Genomic DNA, 16,884 nt, shown 5'->3' with positions numbered 1-16,884 from the left:
TAAAGAGAGAGAGAAAGAGGGAGGGAAAGGAGGGAGCAAGAGTGTGTGTGTGTTTGTGTGTGTGTGCGTGTGTGTGTGTGTGTGTGTGGAGGGTTGGGGTGGGGAGGCTACAGCTACTTTGCATAGTGCCCAATGCACTAATGTGACCAACACACTGACACACCTATAAACACAATATAATGGGCTCACCCTTCACACACGTAGAGGTACACAACCAGCACCACCTTTGCTATGTGTTAACAGGAAGAGTGACATGTTTTTGACTCATTCCCTTCCTTTCAGTCTGGAATGACAACAAAGGAGTTTTTGGTGTGTACAACCTGAAACAAGGGGTGCAACAAGTTTTCTGTAATATTTCCTTTGTCTGACAAAGAGGTCAGACTGAAAATTATTTCAAAGTTTAAGATTATACGCTGGTAAGACTATGTGCTGTCTCATCCACACTGAATGTAAAAAAACAAATAAATATCCCAAAACACATCCAAATCAATACATTTGTCAATCTGCTGCCAATACCTCCTGTCAGTATTCTGTATGTGAATGACTTGCCCTCCATTCATAGTCCTAATTTTATTTATCAAGTCTCTAAAAGTTGGAACCCTGACCCTGGAAATGTTTTGTCTCTCCGGTCACAAAGAATGGGAGAGTTGAGGATCAAATGATCATTGATCTGCGGCAATGCTCTGAGAATATCTGCTTGATAAAGACGGACCCTGATCAACAGAGGTCTCTTTGTTGTCCTCTGATATTGTGAGCTGGCTAGTGATTATCTGAGTCATTTACATGCTATACTTCTTTGTCATTATGTGGAACAATAAAAAATGCATTAGGAGTCATTATTGTTACAAAGGCCCGGGCAGCACATGCACACTAGTAATTTTCTTGAATCTGTTTAATATTTCAACAAAGCATCCCTCTGAACATTTGTCCTAACAGCAGCTCTGGGCGTCCATGATATTCCCACCACAATAATGTCCTCTCCTGCTTTTTCTTCCTAGGCTTTTGACAAAGCCTTGCTTGATGACAGAGTTCATTTGCATACAATTTACACACAGTGTATCAGGGGAGGGGCTTTGTTGACCAGAAACATCATCCTCTGATCTAAAGTGACAATGTAATCAAATAATGTAATCAAATGAATGCATGATGGTGTGAGAGGACCAATGGGTGAAATATTTACAACCACTGAGGCGGTGACAGTCGGACCTTTGATATACAGGCACTTTTGTCAAATGTGAATGGTGCTTGTGAAAACTGATCATGTGCAGTTTTTATGCAAATCTAGTTCCATGCCTGATAAACAATAGAATCCAGTTCCCCAATTGTACAGACACGGAGCATGAGCTCAAAAGAAAGCAAGGGAAAGCCTAGTTTCTGTTAGGCTGAGGTCTTTGTGTGCGTGTGTTGTGTTAATGTAGGCCTGTAAAGAGGAGAGACGACGGGCCATGTGTGTGAAATGTATGTCTGTTTAGTATGTGAAGGTTCATGGGTTTCAGTGAGGGGAGGGGGGCAGCTAAGGAGAGAGAAAGAGAGAGAGAGAGAGTGGGAGGTGTCGAGTATCATTGCCCATTCCCCCCCTTCTCCACTCTGTCATGGCTCGACTTATATGCTATGTCTGTGTGCGTGTGTGTGTGTAGGTTTTTGTAACGCTGAGTGCGTGTGTGTGGGTAGTGGCGGTGGTTGCATTGGAAAGGTAGGTTATTCCCCTCCGCAGCCATGACAGCTACACGTGAGGAACTGTAAGTGTCAATGTTGCCATGACAACGGAAACATACAATTTGCAGCCACCCTTTTGTTGTGTCCATGCGTCTGTGTGTTTGGGGGTGTGAGGATAACTTATGTACGAATCTGGAACAGCCTGTCCATAGTTACTAGGCAGATATTAGGCAACCGGCACACACACACACACACACACACGCACGGAGGCACAGCTTGCCTGTGTCTGGCGTCGGTGTGGTGAGACACTGTTGATAAAGGGGCTGGTGGAAATGGCAGCTTATCCATTTACATAAGCTGTGTGCGGGCTTGATAAGCTTTGCACTGAGCTTGACTAACACCACTGCTTCTAAACTTGATCCCCACCCTGCTCCGTCCACACTCAACTTCATGTGCAGCTCCAGAAGAAGGGGGCGATGGTATGTGTGTGTGTGTGTGTGTGCTAACACAGGAAGAGAGAAACAACATTTCCTGAACAGAGGGTGTCTGTCTGTATAATTATGGGGCGATCAGAGACAGCTTTGTTGTAAATCCTTGGTACTTTTAGTTCCATTTCCACAGTGGTTGTTGTTTTGTTTTGTTTTTTTTGTCAAGGACATACCAGGTGAAAGCTGGAGGAAACGTGCGAGGTAGAATAACAGCGTGTGCATGTGTGCAGAAGTGAGTTGAGATATTCAGAAAGAAACTGAAAAGACAGAGAAATCAATAGGGAGAGAAAGAGAGAGAAAGTGAGCAGGGAAAAATGGGAATTAATGAATGTAGTTTGCTGATTCAGCACCTACTGGCCATTCATTCCCTCAGTTGTTCTGCCCATAGGCTCCTGCACCAAGACTGACTGTGCTGCCTGTGTCATGAATGTATTTCTTGTTATTCCTGCACAGGGAGGAGTCCCCCAAGTTTCCCAGTCACTCTCTGTCTGCTGCTGCGCTCTGCCTCCTCCTCTCTCCTCCCTTCTTCATACACACAAACCTCACCCTAGATGGGTATCTGGACGTTTGTTGGAATAACATAGTGTGTGTGTGTGCATGTGTGTGTGTGTGTACATTTGTGATTCTACTTTGTGGAAAGTTGGGAGAAGACAAAACGGGAAGGCAATGCATTTAACAGTGTGTTTCTGTTGCCTGTAGAATAATTAGTTGTTAACTAACTTGGTAAAATGCATTTGTATAATAAAATGATTACAGGTATTTCTTTGTGTGTGGGAGTGTGTGTGTGTGTGTGTGTGTGTGTGTGTGTGTGTGTGTGTCTTTCGCAGCCGACATATGAGAGTGTCTGTGTGTGTGGCTGAAAGACTGCATGTGTGCATGCAGCGGCCAAATGTGAACCCCTGCATGTGAGTGTGTGTGTGTGTGTGTGTGTGTGTGTGCAGCAGCAGATGTCCTGTGTTCTGTTCAGTTCCCCAGACTGGCTGGTCTTTGTTGCTGCTCCCTCGTGCAGACGGGCCCAGCCACGTGCTTCTCTGTCTGCACAGATAAGCCCCGCCCCCATGGCTGTGATCTGTCAATCGCAGCAGCCAAGCCCCACCCCTAAATACACCCTCAGACTCACAAGGCCCCTCCCCCTACATGATGACGCTGCTTTACTCACGCATACTTACCTTATTACCATCTCTCTCTCTCTTTATCACACACACACAAAACGGCGGCTCACACACATGCTTTCTCTCGCTCTCTGCCCCCTCTCTCTCTCACTCACACACCTACACACTACCTTTCTCACAGCAATTAGTTGTACCCATGATCACATTTTGCAAAATTTAACACCCACTCCTCCCCTCTCCTGCTTTCTCCTCTACCTCCCAGATTGCTCTTCCAACTCTATCCATTTAAACCCCCCCCCCCCCCCCCCCCCCCCCCCCTCTCTCTCTCTGTCTCTCTCTCTCCAGACCCTGTTGCTACGCTGTGGTCTGAAGTTTCCTTCCTGAAACGTTTTCTTTCCTCCTCTGCTTCCATACTGGGGCAACGGGGTAGTCAACATATCCTCCTCCCCAGAAACAGGAAAAAGGAATTTCGATGACATTCCTTATTCTCTTTTTCGCCCCCTTTCTTTCTTTTCTTTTTTCTTCAGGACACTCATGTTTGGAACCACTTCCTCTGTTGGGAGGAGGCGTTTTACTCCTGACTTGAAAAGTGGGGGGGAAAGAAATCCAGCCTTGTGTAAGCCGGGAGTTTTCCCAAAGCAATAGTAGGAAATGCTTGGGTTGAAAACTAGGATTGTTATTCCAACAACAATATCCCAACTGTCTCTCTCTCTGTTGTCACTCTTAAGATGGAAAACAAAAGGTGCTGGAGGTCTGTCTGTTGATCAAAAGCGATCAAATCATCCCCGGCAGTTTTCCAGGTAAACAACCCATATCACATTGAAACCACACACGATACAGTTCATTTTTGATTTCTTCAATGGTAAGTCTGTGTGTGCAATGATTGTCTAATTTTTGATCCCTCCGGCAAATATGTGTTTATATTCTGAGTCACACCTGATAAACCTGTACTCTTCTCTCGGCTCCTCTCTCTCTCTCTGACAAAAACAGCCCAGTTTTGCCCTCGGGGCCAAAACTCCCTGCTGCTTCACATTTAGTGTCAACAATTCTGCAGCTGAAGAGAAGTGTGTTGCCACACAAAGTTCACTGGGTGTTTATTATCATCAAAGGAAGGACAGGTAGAGTCAGTCTTACATACCTGTGCATTTGCTTTTGACAGTTACGGTTTAACCGTTGCTTTACCTTTACTGTGCCATATTTGAAAGCAGTAGACTTGACTAGACTATGATGAACTAAAATAGAATGACACAGAATGGAGTAGAATAGAATAGGACAAGACAGAAAGGAGATAGATTTGATTAATTTCAGTCTTAATGAGGACTGTTCAAACGGCGGCGCCATCCATCAAAGAAATGGCAAATATTTTGAATATTTCCTCACCTTTGCGGTTTGGTGCTCATGATAAATAAAAACCTGCTGATCAAACGGTTCTCCTGTTAACTCCTATATCTGTTGATACTTGTATAACATTGCAAATCTCACTTTGAATTCAGTAAACTACATGGGGGCGTGTGTGTGTGTGTGTGTGTGTGTGTGGTATTGTCTTGTCAGGGTCAGAAAGGGTACAGTACAATGTCCGAAACTTGTCACCAGACAGCTCCCCCCAGTCTCAGTTGTTTTCCCTGCCCGTCTGACCTGTATGTGTATATGTGCTATCTGGAGCAGAGAGCCTGCTGACAGACAGATCATCTTGTGAAGGGCTGCTGTTTGACTCATACATGCAGGCATTTTGCAGGGTTCATTAACCTCTTACCACGCCGACGGTGGGATGAATCACAGTCTATCGCCTGCTCACTGAGAGCTATAAATGTACACAGCAAAACGGTCAGTGTTAATTTAACTGTGAGAGTGTAGAAAGCAACACAGTGCCGGTGTTTATGAGTTACTTTAACACTCCTGATAGTTTTGAACAGTGGCCCCAGAGCCATATCAGCTCTATGAGTGAACAAATAACTCTCCAATCAACACTTGTCAACTCACACAATTGTCACTAAGAGAACACTTATTAACACCGGGAAGTTTGTTGTATACACACGGACACATAAACTTAGTAGTAGTGTACTGATGTATCCATTTACTGCCAACTGCATCTTGTAGTTGTTTGTTTTGATGACGCTCTGTGCACACTACTGTACGAGACGTGTATGTTTGTGGGTCGGGGCGGTTGCTGCTGGAGAAACCGGGGCTCAAGTTGCCCTGACGACCTCAGTCACCTTTCAGTTCATGGGTTCCCTCGTATCTGCAGCTAACTTTAGCATGGGGGAAACTGATCTGCATCTCTCCCTCCAACACACACACATGAAGTGATGCACATGTACACAAGCTTGCTTGCATATTTCTGATGCTTTGGGCTTTCTCCTCACGTGCAAACACATAGACTCACAATCACACACACACACACACACACACACACACACACACACACACACACACACACACACACACACACACATGCACAGTGCAAATCAGTTAAAATTTGATCAGTTTTACCAAGATGTCCCTCCCTGCACACTCCAATATAGAGCAACAGCGCTCTCTATAGGTTTATTGACATACAACACACTTCCATACCGTAACTTTTCATATCACTCTTTTCAGAAATGGCTGGTAATACCTGTCCTCAGCAGGAGGAAAAGAGATTTTTAAATTGTTTTTTTTGTTTTTTTTTATTTAACCAGGAGTGGAGTCTCATTGAGATTAAAAATATATTTTTCAAGAGTGTCCAGGCCAAGACAGGCAGCAGCACAGTTACACAGTTGCAGACATAAAACAAATATATAACAATTTAAAACGAAAACAAAGAACAAATTACAGAATCATAAGATATCAAAAAACATTCATCAACATTGTTTTACTGCATCTCTCTCCACCACTAACCCTGACCTTTCACATGCTTACCGTTATGATGAAGGGAGGGAGTGGGGAATAGGACAGGAAATTGACTGATTTAGGATATACAATAACAGTCTTTGTTTCACTGTCTTCCGGACCAGAGGGGACCAGTATCCTTATTTGTACTATGTACACACGGACACACGGACACACACACACACACACACACAATCTTCTAATAATAATGACGATCAGATGGGTGGGACGGTAAAAAGCCATATCAGGCCAGAAACCTACTCAGTCACATACACAACTGAGACAATGTTCTACACCAACCAGAACCAAAACCAACAAACTGTGAAATGCACTCTGTGGCCTTTCATTTATTCTGGTAATAATCAGCAATACTTTTACAACCAGAAACATCTGCCCTGCCCTCCATCTCACGGCAAGTGCAGGAGTAATAACTATTGAGCCTGGTTGGATACAATTTTATCTCCTAACAGATAAACAATAACCATAATTTGCAGATTTAGAGTCTGGCATGACAAACATTCAAGCTAATAATGCAATACCTATTGTGCATACACAACTGTATACTAGGTTTCCAAAACAAGCAAATATAGAAAAGTTCAATCCAGACCAGATGTTTCTATCTGGTCAGGGATCACTATCAAGGCCCCATTTTACTTCTTGTTTATAAAGATTCAGAGTGCTTTACTAGTGCTTTATGTAGATTATTATTGCTACTTTGACACATTCGCATATTATAAGGATGTGTGTTGAGGGCCGGATAAGGTGCTGCTAATTGATGTGTGTTCAGCAGTGCAGTGGCAGCATGGGTGAATGGATGAAACCAGGAAACCAGCCATACATTAATACAGTATGTCAGGGAAGAAAAGCAAACTGTAGATCAAGAAGAAGTTGAGCTACATGAAGCAAAGGTGATTTTTAGGCAGTTCTGGTACAATGAAAACAATCCCTCAAAGACCCAGCACCTGCTCTTGGTCCTGCTGCTCTCATAACCCACATCTTTGTATCTTTTCACACAATACACGCACACAGATACACACAAGCACACACACACACACAAACATTCACAAACACACATACAGCTGTATAAAGGCACTCATAACTGTTTTGAATAATTCATAGCTAGTGAAATTGCGCGGCTCTAGGGTTTCCATGCTGTCATTGTCCCTGTTTCGGGTCGATGGGTGGCAAGGAAAAAGTGAACTTCTCATGCGAGTTATTCATCATGTACCAGCCGTTTACACACACTCACACACACACACACACACTCATACACATACACAAAAGCGCACATAAGCACACACCTCATTCCCATGCTAGTGTGTGGGCTCAGATAAGGTGCATCCTTCCTGTTTAAAGACCCAGCAGGTAAAGGGGTAGAGGGAGAGAGACCACTCAAACCACCACTTCATTTTCAGCTCACACATGCACCCAGTCCTCTGGATCCCGGGGCAACTGCTGTAGGAGACACAGGACCAAGAAAGGAAGATGCTCCGGGACAATCTGATCACCTCAGAGAATGACAGTAAGATTATGCCCCTTTAAATTTGTTGTTACTTGATGGCATTCGTTCTTTGAGCCTGCGTGATTGCCTTGTCTATGTGATTTCCTTGACTTAATTTTGCTGAAATTGGTTGATCTTATCTCAACGCTTGTATAAGCAGAGAATATTGTTTAAATATGTGTTTAAATCAGACAGGGCCCTTTTCTCTGTATGCTTTTTTACTCTTTGACAAAAATTCCACCCTATCTTTTGAGTTTATTGAGGTAAAGTGAGGTAAATGAGTCTTAAGGTAAAGTCGGTGATATGCCATCACTCTAACAAACAGGGATAAAGAGTGTAGCTGCTGATGTCTAGTTTTAATCGTAGATAAAAGGCCACACAGAGACCATCACAAACACACTGACCCACTACCTCCTTGCATCCCACTCACTCAGCCACACACTCAGGTTGAAGTGTGCGACCCATGGGTGCTGCCCTCTGGCCCTTGGCTGCCTCCCCTCCTCCCTCCTTGCCGGCTTAGCCACCCTGTCTCCCCTCATTAGGCTACTCTTTGTGTCCTTTGTGCCCCTCTGCTGCACACGGCCGTAATGACCCGTGTGCCGGCCACTCCGGTTACACCGAGGACACACATCAAAGGCCCGACTGTCCATAAATATCTGTTCAACCTGTCAGTGGGCCGCTTTGTTTCCCCCTTTATCCTCGTCCACTGCAGGACAATAGCGCCAGGTAGACAATGTGGGGCAGGTAGGCTAAGTAGCACCAGTGAAAGGGGTCAGCAGTCCTGAAGTTACAAAAATAGGGATTGGATATATAGAGTTCATCAGATAGGGACAGGGCATATATGACATAGGTGATGCCATAGAGTAAAGGAAATATAATGACTTGTGGTCTAATCCTCTTCATTGTCCATGATCAAATATAACAACAACAACAACAACGACAATAATAATAATAATAACAATAATAATGATAATAATAATAATAATAATAATAATAATAATAATAATAATAATCATCATCATCATCATCATCATCATATTTTTTTGTCTCTCTCCATAGTTACCATTGGACTGGAGGATGCAGGTGAGTGGGATCTTGTCACTACATTAAATACTGTATGTTATAGTGGAATGTCAGTGTCATTATAATTCATGTGTTGATTAGAGAGGGAGAGGTGTCTGCATCCCCAGACTTCCCTCATATCGGTCTGTGTCTTCAGTGTGTATGATATATTTTCTCTACTCTTGATTGGTGTGGGATCATGTGAGGGCTGTTTGGTTGTGACGGCAGAAAAGAGCAGAGAATACTGGAGGTGATGGCAGCTGGTAATATTAGTATTGCCAGTCCTCAGTTACTCCCTCACTCCTTTCAGCAGTGTCACTTTCTCCCCTGCCACCATCCATCCATCCATCCATCCATCCATCTGGCCTCGCTGCTCCACCAGTTCACCAACCCTGCAATCCCTTCTTTCACTTTGATTTCACTCGCATCACACGTCCTGTGCACTCCCCTTTGTCCCCCTATCACGACCTGTGTCCCCAATTACCACAGGATTAACAACACCCGGATAAAGGCACACATCAGTGAGAGAGAGAGAGAGAGAGAGAGAGAGAGAGAGAGAGAGAGAGAGAGAGAGAGAGAGAGAGAGAGAGACTACACTATTTGAGAACATGGACAAACGCTGAGATAAGAAAATGGGGGTGATTGTGGTTTATAATGTCACAGAAAGAAAGAAAGTGACCCCATATCAGTGTAAATAATGGAAGGTGTCCAGTATATTGATCACTAAATGCAGCATCTCTGTTTTTGCTGCAGGTGATGAGGATGAAGTTTCCAACTCTCACGAAGAGCAAGAGTGGGAAAAAACCAGGGGGAAAGGGAGGGAGAATGACAGAGAGAAAAAGAGGAGAGGACATGCAAGGAGAAAAGGAGCTTCTAGAGCAGGGAAAGGGAGAGAAGAGTTGGAGGAGAGAGCTGAGAAAGGGGAAAGGGGGAGAAGAAGGAAAGGAAGGGAGGATCAAGACGGAACAGGAAGACAGAGGGAGGAAGAGGAACGGGTCAAAGTAAAGAGCGGTAGGGCAGCCAAAAACAAGAAGAATCTCAAAAATGAAAAAAGAAGAAAAATGGAGCAGGAGGAGAGAGATGCCGAAGAGGGAGATGCCAAGGGAAAAAAGAAAAATCGAAGTGCCAAAAGAGAAGAGAAAAAAGAGGACAGTGGTAAACAAGCAGTAAAGAAAGCAAAGCAAGTAAAGAAGAAAAAGAAAAAGAAAATAGTTGAGACAAGGTGCAGTATCAACCCATCAAGTGCAAATTAATCTCTCTATTGTTTCCCATTGAGGAATATGGATAAACAACACCCATACAGAAAAGTGCAATGATATTAAACACAGTACTCCTTTTGTTTCAGCTCAGAGCAGGAGTCAAGCGAGGAAGATGATAATGAGGAAGAGGAAAGTGAGGAGAAGGAGTTGAGGCCGGAGTCTCTGTCACCAGAGGAGCTGGAAAAGCTGAAGGAAGCAGTGGACGACAAGAAGAAACTGATCCAAACTCTAAGGGGAAAGCCCTGGCCCATGAAGAAGAAACTCACTACCTTACGGTAAAGTTACACTTACTGGAAACCTTCTGAAGTCCTCAGGATCAACCGTAATTCAGGGGTTTGATCTGTAGTTCCCTTTGAATCAGATTATCTTCTTTCTTGCAGGGAGTCCCAGGAGTTTGTGGAGAAATATGAAGGAGCTCTGGGGAAAGGTAAAGGCAGGAAGCTCTATGCATACAAGGTCATGATGACCAAGGTAAGGGATTGTCACTTGCTTTGATTAGTCTGACTTATCATTTATTATTTAAATGTAAAGAGTGAAAAGGTACTATACATTTTATTTTACGGTCATACTACTTTTTTAGAAATGGATGAAGTTTCGACGGGACTTTGAAAACTTCAAAACCGCCTGCATTCCATGGGAGATGAAAATCAAGGAGATTGAGAGTAGGTTGGGAATATTATCCAGATATAATACATTTCCTCTTAGTCTCTGCAGGTTTCAAGTCTGATTTTCAGGACTCATAAAGAACGACATCATACAATTCACATCTCTTGCATACCTCACATCGTGGCTCCCCGCTTCCAGTTATTTCGATCACTGAAATAGAAACTCTATATTAGTATGATAACAATCGGCCTCTTTCTTACTCCCTCTCTTTCTCAGGCCATTTTGGCTCTTCAGTTGCCTCCTATTTCATCTTCCTGAGGTGGATGTACGGCATCAACATGATCTTGTTCGGGCTGACCTTTGGCCTGGTCATGGTGCCAGAGGTACGAGGCTTTAGTGCATCAGAAACAAGTCGTAGTTTCACTGTATTGGAGTTGTAGTTTTACTCTGTTTTATCTGCATCTTTCTGCCTTGTTATTGCTATATGTCTGCATGCTGTGTGGTTTCTCTCTAACTGACTCTCTCCTTCATTGCTCCTGTCTGCTCCGTGATAACAGGCATTAATGGGGAGGCCTTATGGCAGCATGCCCAGAAAGACTGTGCCTAGAGCAGAGGAGACCAATGCCATGGACTTTGCAGTCTTATGGGACTTTGGGGTCAGTTGGCTTTCTGTGTTGGTTGATGGTGTGAAAACAATTATTAACACTCAGTGCTTCAAATGGCAGCTAGCAATTTGCAAATCTGCGAATCACTCCAACTGAAATGTGTATCGACAGGGTTATGCCCAGTACTCAGTCCTCTTCTATGGTTACTACAACAGCCAGCGTGCCATTGGCTGGCTCAAGTTCCGTATGCCTCTGTCGTACTTTCTGGTCGGTGTGGGAACAGTCGCCTATAGCTACATGGTGGTCATTAGAACGTAAGTGCTTTACCTTCTGAGAACAACACAGTCAAACCTATTATCTAAGCTCTGTTATTATTCAATTAGTGATGTTGTAATTTACATGGCTGAGAATAAATCCAAAGTTTACTGAACATACTGAATCTACTCGATTTGGATTAAAGGATGGCCCGTAATGCCAACGAGTCGGGGGGAGGAGATGACAACAGCTTCAATTTCAGCTGGAAGATGTTCACCAGCTGGGACTACCTGATAGGAAACCCTGAGACTGCAGACAATAAGTTTGCTTCCATTACCACCAGCTTCAAGGTTAATGCAGATGAATGTTGGTATTCCTGTGTCGGCTATCTGATGATATTTGTGTTTGTGCACCAGAGCTGTGTGTTCAGGTGGCATACATGTGTGTTTGTGTTCTCTGACCACCTCATATACTGTATATCCCTTTTCTTCCTTCCCAGGAGGCCATCTTAGAGGAGCAGGAGAGCAGGAAGGATGACAACATCCACCTGACCCGTTTCCTGCGGGTGCTGGCCAACTTCCTGGTCTTGTGCTGCTTGGCAGGAAGTGGATACCTCATCTACTTTGTGGTGCGGCGCTCTCAGAAGTTTGCCCTCGAAGGACTGGAGAACCACACCTGGTGGGAGAGGAACGAGGTAGAGATGAGGGAAAGTGAAAGATGGAGAAACAGAGAAAAAGAGAGGTGTTTGAGTGTGTCATGTCAGTAGGAGACAAGACTGGGTGAGCAGGTTCATAATAGAAAGTGATGTGATATTTGAAAAGTTCTTTTTAAAACGTTAAAAGACTACACAGACCTTTTGGGAGTTAACTGGTCTCCTTATCTGATGAGAGAATTGGCACCAAAATCTCTGTGTCTCTGGTAGACCGCTCTGTGTGGTGAGCATGCTGCTTTAGCAGTAAGTAACCATAGGCGATCAGCATTATCCAAAGTATGAAGACAGACCTGTAGTAATCCAAAATTGGTACTGGTTTTTATTTTATGGCCTGTAGATTCAGAACTTCTGAAAACAAAATCTCAATCTTCATTGTTAGTGAAGTCCATCACAAATCAGCAGCACAAAAAACTTTAGCTGTCTGGCCAACTTCTCTCACCTCATGTGAAAACAAAACAAGCTCGAAGTCTCCTGGGAAGACAGATCCTCTGCCACTGAAAGTGCATTCTTTTTTTTAATCAATCCCCTAAACAAGCCTGGGAGCTGCTTCTCATTTTCTCACTTTTAGGATAATGTTAATCGCCTACAGTTACTTAACATACTGTATGCTAAAGCATTAGCATGTGCTCCACACAGAGCGCTCTAGTGGACACAGAGAGGATTTTAGTACCAATCCTCTTCACATATTGGGTAAGGAGGAGACCAGCAGCCAAACTCCCCAAACGCCCAATATCTATGTTTCTTAGGTTAACATGGTCATGTCATTGTTGGGGATGTTCTGCCCCATGCTGTTTGACGTCATCAGCGCCTTGGAGAATTACCACCCTCGTATTGCCCTACAGTGGCAGCTGGGACGCATCTTTGCCCTCTTCTTGGGAAACCTCTACACCTTCATCATTGCACTCATGGATGAGATCAACCTGAAAGTGAGTACCATGATGTGTGGATGTTTGAGATAGAGAGATAGAGTTTAGTAGTGTTACATTACGATTAACCAGAGGTGTGTATGTGTGTGTATGTGTGTCTCAGAGGGAAGAGGAGGAGGTAATAAAGTTTAATATGACCCTGTGGGAGGCCAGTCTTTATAACGGCACAGTGTCAGGAAACAGCACCGCTCCACCTGTCACCATCCACCCTGCTGATGTACCCAGGGGGCCCTGCTGGGAGACCATGGTGGGGCAGGTCAGTGTGTGTGTGTGTGTGTGTGTGTGTGTGTGTGTGTGTGTGTGTACATGTACATGTGTGCACACATGTCTGTTTATTGTGTATTTTGTAATTTTTCCAATCACAACATAACAATGAGTCATTAATTTTTTTCATTCTTGTTAACAGGGTCGGGTGTAATGGAATTCTTGTAATAGCATTAAAATTTAACTGTATTCCGTTATGTTACCTAAAAAAAAATAATGAAGTTTGATTACAAGTACTTGTGAAAAGTATTACTTCTGGGAATACTTTCAAAGTGACAGCAAGAAACTCAGAAGGCCATTTAAATAGTAGCAGGTTTTCTATGTCTTTATGAAATATGGCACAGAGGAAAATATCTTGAACTTTGTATTTTTTCATTTTTCCTTATCTTACCATGGTATCTTATACCTCAGATATGGTAATCTGAAAGTAACTGAAAGTAACCAGAATACATTACTGAATTTGGGTGAACCCGTGGATTAGGTTACTAATTACAGTTTTGATGGGGTACCAAGCAACTGTAATGGAATACATTTTTAAAACAACCTACCAAACCCTGCTTGTTAAATATTGAGACATATACCCAGTGATGTAGTGGTAAATAAACAGGTAAGGAAACTATATACCCTCCATTCGGTGATCAGGCAAACAACCACCAATATGAACAAAAATCTTTTCAAATAACCATGCCTATTATAACACCATATCATTATATAACTTACATCAGTTTGACACTACTCAATATGATGAATATTCAGAGGTCACAAAGATTTATACCAGGGAAAAGGTGGTTCAACTAAGTTTAAGTGGGTTTACGCTCCACTACATCCCTGCATATACCTGTGCTACAACCTTAATTTAGCATGTGTCTGCTACATCTTTTGCAGGAGTTTGTCCGGCTCATCATATCAGATACCATGACGACCTACATCACGCTGCTGATTGGTGATTTCCTGAGAGCCGTGCTCGTTCGTTTTCTCAACTACTGCTGGTGCTGGGACCTGGAGGCCGGCTTTGTGAGTCATCCTTTTTTTCTGATTACAGTGACTGTGCCCTTGAAATTCAACATTTCATGTGTTAGGTATTACACATCAAAATTGTGTGCTCTCTTTTTTGGATCTGGATTTTAATGGTGGCTTTGAAGGTGTAAGAGTCATTTTCTCGATCGTCTCCTTATCCTCCTTTGCAAAAGCCGTCTTACTCTGAGTTTGATGTCAGTGGGAATGTCCTGGGCCTGATCTTCAATCAAGGCATGATATGGTAGGAGAAAGACACTGGTTTAATTTCAGAAGACATATGCAGATTTCCAGTTCTCATTGTTGTGTTTTATTTAACCTTCATTTAATCTTTCAGATCACTTAAGGACAAATTCACAACCAATAACGTTGGTCTTTGGTATAATAGAAAACCAATTACTCATGATGAGCAGCACTTTGGGCCTGTCCTCCCCTCAGTCTTCCCCCATCCTCTCTTGCAGGATGGGTGCGTTCTACGCCCCCTGTCTGCCCGCCCTGAACGTCCTCCGCCTGCATGTGTCCATGTACCTACAGTGCTGGGCTGTGATGTGCTGTAACGTGCCACAGGAACGGGTCTTCAAGGCCTCTGGCTCCAACAACTTCTACATGGCCATGTTGCTGGTCATCCTCTTCCTGTCCACCCTGCCTGCCATCTACACCATCGTCACCATCCCCCCTTCTTTTGACTGCGGACCCTTCAGGTAATCATGGGCCTGATGAGGGATTTGTTTCTCACAGTCTGCTTAGTTGGTTTTCTGCTGCAGTCATAGAGAGTTTCTGTCTCTGTCTTCTCCTCAGTGGGAAGAACCGCATGTTTGACGTGATCCAGGAGACGCTGGAGTCGGATTTTCCAGCCTGGTTCAGTAAAGTGTTCAGCTACGCCTCCAACCCTGGACTGGTGCTTCCCTTCCTGCTGCTTATGGTGTGAGTCAGCAAACACTCAGCAGCAGACTATGACCTGAATATCATGCATGTTTGCACGGCTTCAAATTTTTTCCATGTTATCATCATTCCCCTTTGGTAATCTAACATTTATTCAGGTTATTCAGTAGTAATGATATGTTCCGGTATTTTATCTTTCAGGTTGGCCATTTATTATTTGCAATCCACATCCAAAAGCTACAAAGAAGCTAACGTGGAACTGAAGAAAAAGCTACAAATGGTAACTCCATCCCTGCATTCATGAAAAACAAATTTCCTTGGTGGAAATTTCATACAAAGTTGGATGATGAAGTTGGAAAGTCTGAGAAAATTTTACTACCCGAGTTTACAAGTTATGACTCAATGATGACCTTTAATCGTCTCAATATGGTGTAAAAATCAAGTTTTGTGTCAGTCGGTGGTAAGAAAACACTTCTATCCAGCTTGATTACAGGAGTTTACCAGATCATAATAACCATAATAACTTTTTAAAAGCAAGAAGCAGCCAAATCCACATCATCCTTTTCAGGGCGTCCATGTTTGTTTATCATTTGTCTTCCGGATTCGATTTTCCTACAAACTTGCCCATGAATACAAAGCTGCTAGCAGCCGACTTGTATGTCTCGGATGTCGGACCCTTCCACCAGCATTTGAACGCCCCTTTAGATCCTCCCTGGTCTCTGTGGTGTGCAGTCGTACTAATATCATCGCTCCACCAGAGGGTAGCAGAGTAACAGTACATGTCTGGTCCAAATCAAATCCTCAGTTCCTGTCACACACAAGTTTGGCTGGACAGTGAACAGTTGGTGGTGAAATAATAATTTTATTGAAAACACAACTTTCTTTTCTGAAAAGAAATTTTAAAAAATCTCTTTCAGTAACCCCCCATTTTTTCTCATCTCTGTGTTGTTGCCTGTCAGTTGGAGCAGTTGAAGAAAGACTATCATCCACGATTTCTTGTATATTTGTAGCTCTCCCCAAATTGTTTTTATCCCTTTCCAGCAAAATGAGGAGAATAAGAAGAAGAACAAGCAAGCAGCACTGAAGGCTGCAATGGATCTGGAGGAGGCCAGGAAGGGTGCATCTCAGGCTGCAGAGCAGCAGGGCACAAACAACACTTCACCACGAGCACACAAGGGTGAGACCTGGGATTATTTGGATTAAAAAAAGGATCCTCTGGTACACACAGTTTTGCTCATGACTAGCTAAATAGAATAAAGGTTGTTTAACATGTTTTGGAATGCCTTGGATCTCTCTTTTTTGCAAGTCTGTTGAAATTAAGAGTTTGTCTTCTATATTTCACATTTCTGCTTTGCCATTATTCTCTATTTCATTGCGTTTGTGTCTCTTGCCTTTTCTCCCTCACGTTCTATCTATCTATCTATCTATCTATCTATCTGTCCTTTTCCTAATCCTCCTCCTGCAGATGGGGGAGAAAGCCACGGCAGTAGTCAGAGGCCGTGTCATAGTAAGAATGGACGCAAACCACCTCCTCCTCTCACGGACCAAGCCACCGGAGCCCCTGTCCCTAGGACCTATCACCATGGCAACCATGGGGCCCCTGGATACCTGCCCGGTATCCCTCGGCAAACTGAACCCCGGATGCACAGGGTGCCGAGCCTGCAGAGACACTGA

At 43.6% G+C, this 16,884-nt stretch overlaps 1 protein-coding gene across 1 annotated transcript; it reads left to right on the top strand.

Annotated features, from left to right (window-relative positions):
• Positions 1-8,212: 8,212 nt before the first annotated feature.
• tmc1 (transmembrane channel-like 1) lies at positions 8,213-16,884 on the top strand. The gene is made up of 19 exons (XM_071531406.1): positions 8,213-8,351; positions 9,441-9,909; positions 10,033-10,221; positions 10,327-10,417; positions 10,527-10,608; positions 10,829-10,935; positions 11,110-11,208; positions 11,329-11,471; positions 11,618-11,762; positions 11,912-12,106; positions 12,871-13,050; positions 13,154-13,306; positions 14,200-14,328; positions 14,505-14,572; positions 14,790-15,029; positions 15,127-15,252; positions 15,412-15,490; positions 16,252-16,387; positions 16,676-16,884. The coding sequence occupies exons 1-19, from the start codon at positions 8,213-8,215 to the stop codon at positions 16,882-16,884; spliced, it is 2,979 nt and encodes a 992-aa protein (XP_071387507.1).

This window comes from Centroberyx affinis, unplaced genomic scaffold, assembly GCF_046629955.1.
Source record: "Centroberyx affinis isolate AG114_WGS23_722 - 3 ecotype Tasmania unplaced genomic scaffold, CSIRO-AGI_Caff_v1 ptg002074l_1, whole genome shotgun sequence".
Classification (NCBI taxonomy): Eukaryota; Metazoa; Chordata; class Actinopteri; order Beryciformes; family Berycidae; genus Centroberyx; species Centroberyx affinis.
Note: the sequence above shows the minus strand (reverse complement) of the source record. Positions and strands in the feature narration are given on the sequence as shown.

Coding starts and splice junctions, on each gene's coding strand:
- tmc1 (XM_071531406.1), top strand. CDS start 8,213: ATGACCCGTGTGCCGGCCACTCCGGTTACACCGAGGACACACATCAAA. Junction 10,418..10,526: donor ACAAGGTCATGATGACCAAG/GTAAGGGATTGT, acceptor CTACTTTTTTAG/AAATGGATGAAGTTTCGACG. Junction 10,609..10,828: donor GAAAATCAAGGAGATTGAGA/GTAGGTTGGGAA, acceptor TCTCTTTCTCAG/GCCATTTTGGCTCTTCAGTT.